This window comes from Gossypium hirsutum, chromosome D01, assembly GCF_007990345.1.
Source record: "Gossypium hirsutum isolate 1008001.06 chromosome D01, Gossypium_hirsutum_v2.1, whole genome shotgun sequence".
Taxonomy (NCBI): Eukaryota; Viridiplantae; Streptophyta; class Magnoliopsida; order Malvales; family Malvaceae; genus Gossypium; species Gossypium hirsutum.
Genome location: NC_053437.1, coordinates 57,308,693 through 57,313,677, shown reverse-complemented (window position 1 = coordinate 57,313,677; position 4,985 = coordinate 57,308,693). Strand labels below are relative to the sequence as shown.

Here is a 4,985-nt window from a genome sequence, read left to right as displayed (position 1 = left end):
AGAATAGTGGGCTTTGGGCTTATAAATGGACTAGACTTTTATTTGTTTTTGTTGTTTATTTGTTTTTGGTTTATTTGTTTTGTTTTGTTTGGGCCGGACAAAATTCGGCCACTACACTTAAGTTTTGACACTTTTGGTAAGTGATTTATAATGTTATAATGGTTGAATTTTATTTTTTGATTACTAGTTAATTAAGTTTGATTATGTGAGTTTGAATGTGCAAAATGGTTAGTTTAGTAATGTTGTATTGGAGGTTATGATTTGGAAATGTTTGAACATGTTTAAATAGGTTAACTGGATGAATATGTTTTGTGGTACATTTTAGGTATGTTTAGATTCATTTGGTTAAGACTTTAAACACTACAAAGTACAAGATTTTGACCATTTAGTCCTTGAGTCTTGAGACAGAAAGATTATGTCTCGAGACCGCTAGAACAAATTTCATTTAAAATTTTCATTTAAGTGCTTGAGGTTTTGAGACATATTTGTATAGTCTCGAGGTAATTGTTCCTAGGTCCTGGAGTCAAGTGGTCTTTGTCTCCAGACAAAAGAACATCGAAATTAAATAAATTTTGCTCTACTCTTAATTCTTTATTCAATTCAAAATTAGGACATAAATGAAATGTGAAATTCTTGAATAGTCTACGAGTGCCATAAGGGATTTACTTGTCTATGTACCCTTCCATTCGATCTCTTTGGTCTTGCGATACCTCGACAAAGTCTTGAGACATGAACCTTTTATCTTGAGACATTCAAATATTGAAGCAAAAATAGAAAAAGTAGAGGAGGTTGGTCTCGAGACCTAGTGAGACATGGGAATTCATGTCTTGAAACATAAATTTAAAATTTGACATTTAAGTTTGGGTTCGAACCCTAACTCTGAAATTAACTCACATAATCCCTTAAGTTGATGAAGTGAAATCAATAAGTGTATAAATGCATGCATATGAATTATTTTGATGATTAAATTGAATGAATTTGTGTTATAGTAACTTAAATTGCTTTAACAATATAATGTGAGAATACACTTAAATCTAACTACGAAACTTGAGTATGGAGCCTTACAATCAATCACCCAAAAATTGTTCATCTAATTCCAATCCTAATTGAAAATTTTGTATCCACTCCAACACTAATTACCAAGATTTTTATTCATGGCAGCTCTCTAAATTTTTTCTGAAATTTTATCATATCTTTGACAGCTGTTGTTGTTCATCAGTTGATTTATCTATTAATTTTAATTTTTACGGTTTGGGAACTTGAAAGGGAAGATATAAGTGGATTCAAAACCTTGGAATATTCTCTTTCAGAAACAGTTTTGTTGCATATGTTAGAGCTTGGTCAATACATTGCTGTATTCCGGTTATCGTGATTTTCTATATAGGAGTCAAAATATGGACTAATGTTCATATAATATGACTCTATATATCTCTTTTAAAATATATTATGAAGATATAATTATAAGTAATTACACTAAATTTTAATTACCAACATCTTCAGAATTGTTTGATTTTATTTGTTTATATTCGTTACTTTTGAATAATTATATATATAATATGGTAGTAGTTTGATAGGACTGTAATTAAGCAAACCAACCCAGCTCAAATAATTAAAAGCTAAATTTTTATTAAAATTCATCTCAAATCTCAATAAAATAGTATCGGTTACGGGCAACTTTTTCATCCAAAAATACGATTGAGAGTTGCTGCCAATCGAACACCCCCTTGTGCTAACCTCCAGTAAATAATTGGTAATCGCGACACAAAATAATCATCTGCAAAAAACCACCACCTCATATTTCTGTTCTCAAATAAACAATGTCTAATCTCAGAAATTAATATGAAGTTTACCTTCAAGTACAGACTCTTCTTTCACACCTTTATATGCCCAATCACAGGCTGCTTTGATACCTTCAGATGCATATCTGCCAATAACATATTATTTCATATATAATACCAAATTGCTAAAAGGCTTGAGAAACATACATATCAGGGCATGCTGTCTTATTTAAACTACAGGTCTCCCATCTTTTAACTTGATCTGCCCATTCATTCTGTTTTCACAGTCATCAAATACAAATGGATGAATTTTATAATAAAATATAAAGCTTTGTGGAAAAATGGATTAGAAAAATACCGTAATGTTCTGTTGAATTGCATCAACCATGCCATCTACATTTGAATTATAAAATCTCTCTTCAGCTGTCTCAATTATATTGGTGTCCCAAACCTGTAAAATCTTTGGCATTAATGCATATCACATGTCGAGCCAATGAACAAGTTATAAATGAAGTCAGGCTTACATGGTGAAGAACTTGCTTTGTTTTATACCAATGGACATCGATTGTGTTGCCTCCTTTGTCTGATGCAAACCCTACGTGCAAAGGCTGGACATGGACATCGTTATTATGTATTTGATTTATTATTTGTGGAACTTAAAATTTGTATCAAAATGGATTACCTGATGGATGTCTCCCATAAAATGAACAAGGAAAAGAAGTGATTCCGTAAGGTTATCTGATAGTTTTTGAACCGTCACCAAAAACCAAATGTTTACAGCAAAAAGAAAAGAAAAGGGGTAAGTGGAGAACATACATTCAGCTTTATCTGCGGCAGAGTTGTAGGTGAGAAGTTGAGAAGTGTAATTGTTAATTGCCCCGGCTACACACCTACCTGCTTCTCCATCTTCATCTTTGCAATCCCCTGAAGATTAAATTAGTTGTTAACATTAAAATTGGACTGTCTTGCAAGATTCAACTACCCACCGACAAGTAATAATAATTTGTGTATTTTAAAATTGGGTGATAGTCGAATCAATCAAATCATCAATTTTCGATTCATCAATTTAGTTAAATAAATTATTAAATATTCATAAAAAAAATAAAATAGAGAAAATCGGTTTAATAGTTTAACCAATTTTTAACTCAACTGAACTGATCTTACTAATCTACAAATCTAATCACTGAACTGTTACCCTCGACCGAATTTAAATTCAACCAATTCGGTCGATTTCAATCCCTTCCCTGTTTAAATATTATACAGTAAAATTGAACTTTTTTTTTTTGAAAAAGCAACCCAAATTATTGGCAAAGAAATTTTTTAAAAAAATTCCAGGGTTGCCGTCCAAACCAGTCAAGTTCAAACGTATCCCCCATTTTTAACCTTTTTCGAAGAAGAGACATTAATGTGTTGTATGAGAAGAACCGGCACTAACACTGACACGTTGGGGTAGCCTTTTCCAGGCAACAATTACTTTCCCAATCCAGCTTCTCTGTTGTCAATCTATGAAACCCAAAAAGATAAAAGAAACAACAGCAGAGGAAGCAGTAGAGACTTACTTTTGTACTGGTAAGAGCAAGTCTCAGGGGTATTAATGAAATGAAGAGGTGATGACCATCGGTAACGGAACTTCACTTGATCCGCCCATGAACACACGCTCCCTAGATCATCTTCCGCCCATTTTGGCAACAATTGCTTTACGGCATCTGCTGCTTCTTCGCTCAACCGAGTCTATCACACAAACAAATAAGATTTTTAGTCTTTTTAGCAGTAACCACACACACACACACACACACACACACACACACACAAAATAAACATACTATATATATGACATCAAAACCTGAGCAATTTTACAAATTATTGAATGGCCATCAGTTCCCCAACCATATATTGGTGGAAGCGTAACAAGCATAAGGGACAAGAAAGCTAACATCTTCTGCATTCTACACTCACCCATTTTCAATCTCTTACACAACTCTCAACAGTGTGCCTTTATAACTAGCTATATCTGGCCTATAAAAGGGAACGGATTTGGTGTGAAACGTATGAAAGAACCCAACTTTTTCTATGGTGCTATGCATCAATCAAGATATTTTTTGTTTTAATGTCTTGTGTTATTGTTTTACATTCATTTGTGACAAATTAGTTGTCAGTTTCGGAATATACTGAAAATACGTCCACACCTGTTCATATTGATTGTTGACTTATGCCCTTTTACTTTTAATTATAATGCCTAACTTCAAGGCTATATTTGTTTCATTTTGATATTTTTCTTTTGGTATAAAATTAGGTGTTTTTATCCGTTCGAGGGTTTGAACATAACCCTATTTAGGTGGTACTAATTGGAAAAGAAGTTTACTTCTTTTTCCAATTACCTGTTCGTTCATACGAAATTATAATTACAGACGGAATTAAATTAAGAATATCTAGAAACTTATAATGAGATGAATTCAAATCTAGGAAATTAAAGGTGAGTTTGGATGGATAGTGCGTTTAACTACGATTAGTGTAAAAACAGCGGTGGCGGTGGGATCAAATACTGTAGCGTGAGACAAAAAATAAATTAACCGCACAGCACCGTACCCAATCGTCCATCCAAACCCACCTTAAACCAGGTAATTCATAAATGAAAATCAATAATATTTTCCCCAACACCTTGAGTAACCTGGTTGGAAAGGCAAGGGAACTTGAAAAGGAAAGAAATCAGACTTGCTCATCTGTCGATTACTATTTGGACAATGAATCTAGGTATCTATAATTGGATTTTATGGAATGATAAGATTCTAAGGTTAATTATGGCATGCATGGTAACAAAATTTTATCATTAAAAATCAATTAGTTTTAAGCATTAATACATTATTCAACCAAATCACTATAAAAAAATAAATCATCGGGTTAGATTTAAATGTACCTTATAAGACATGATTAATATTTATGTTCCAGCTTGAGGAGAGTGCTAGAGAAGATCTATAGAATTGTAAATAGCTTATTTATGGGGTTTACATAAATTACATAGCAAATTTGTAGGGATTAGGTTTTATTATTATTATTTTCTTTTCTCTTTGGATAAACTGTAGTGTGTATAAATAGTTTGTTGAGTAATGAATATTACAAATTGACTCAAAATTTGTTCTTTTCTTCTTCGTCATTCTCTAAATTTGTTTTACAAAGGTATAAAGCATTTTTATCTCCGACTGTATACTC

General features: G+C 32.4%; 1 protein-coding gene across 2 annotated transcripts; it reads right to left on the bottom strand.

Moving 5' to 3' along the window:
* Window positions 1–1,606: 1,606 nt before the first annotated feature.
* LOC107921808 (endonuclease 2) lies at window positions 1,607–3,783 on the bottom strand. 2 transcript variants are annotated; one of them, XM_041087482.1, is made up of 9 exons: window positions 3,622–3,783; window positions 3,338–3,509; window positions 2,595–2,702; window positions 2,461–2,516; window positions 2,303–2,386; window positions 2,137–2,229; window positions 1,986–2,053; window positions 1,851–1,924; window positions 1,607–1,774 (listed from the first exon to the last, which is right to left on the bottom strand). In XM_041087482.1, exons 1-9 carry the CDS (start codon window positions 3,736–3,738, stop codon window positions 1,680–1,682), a joined length of 867 nt encoding a protein of 288 aa, XP_040943416.1. In that variant the 5' UTR covers window positions 3,739–3,783; the 3' UTR covers window positions 1,607–1,679. The 2 variants fall into 2 exon arrangements, with proteins under 2 accessions (XP_040943416.1, XP_040943417.1); XM_041087483.1 differs by having other exon boundaries at window positions 1,851–1,910; window positions 3,622–3,782.
* Window positions 3,784–4,985: the final 1,202 nt, after the last annotated feature.

Coding starts and splice junctions, on each gene's coding strand:
- LOC107921808 (XM_041087482.1), bottom strand. CDS start 3,738: ATGGGTGAGTGTAGAATGCAGAAGATGTTAGCTTTCTTGTCCCTTATG. Junction 2,517..2,594: donor TGCCGCAGATAAAGCTGAAT/GTATGTTCTCCA, acceptor AAAAACTATCAG/ATAACCTTACGGAATCACTT. Junction 1,925..1,985: donor AAGACAGCATGCCCTGATAT/GTATGTTTCTCA, acceptor TGTTATTGGCAG/ATATGCATCTGAAGGTATCA.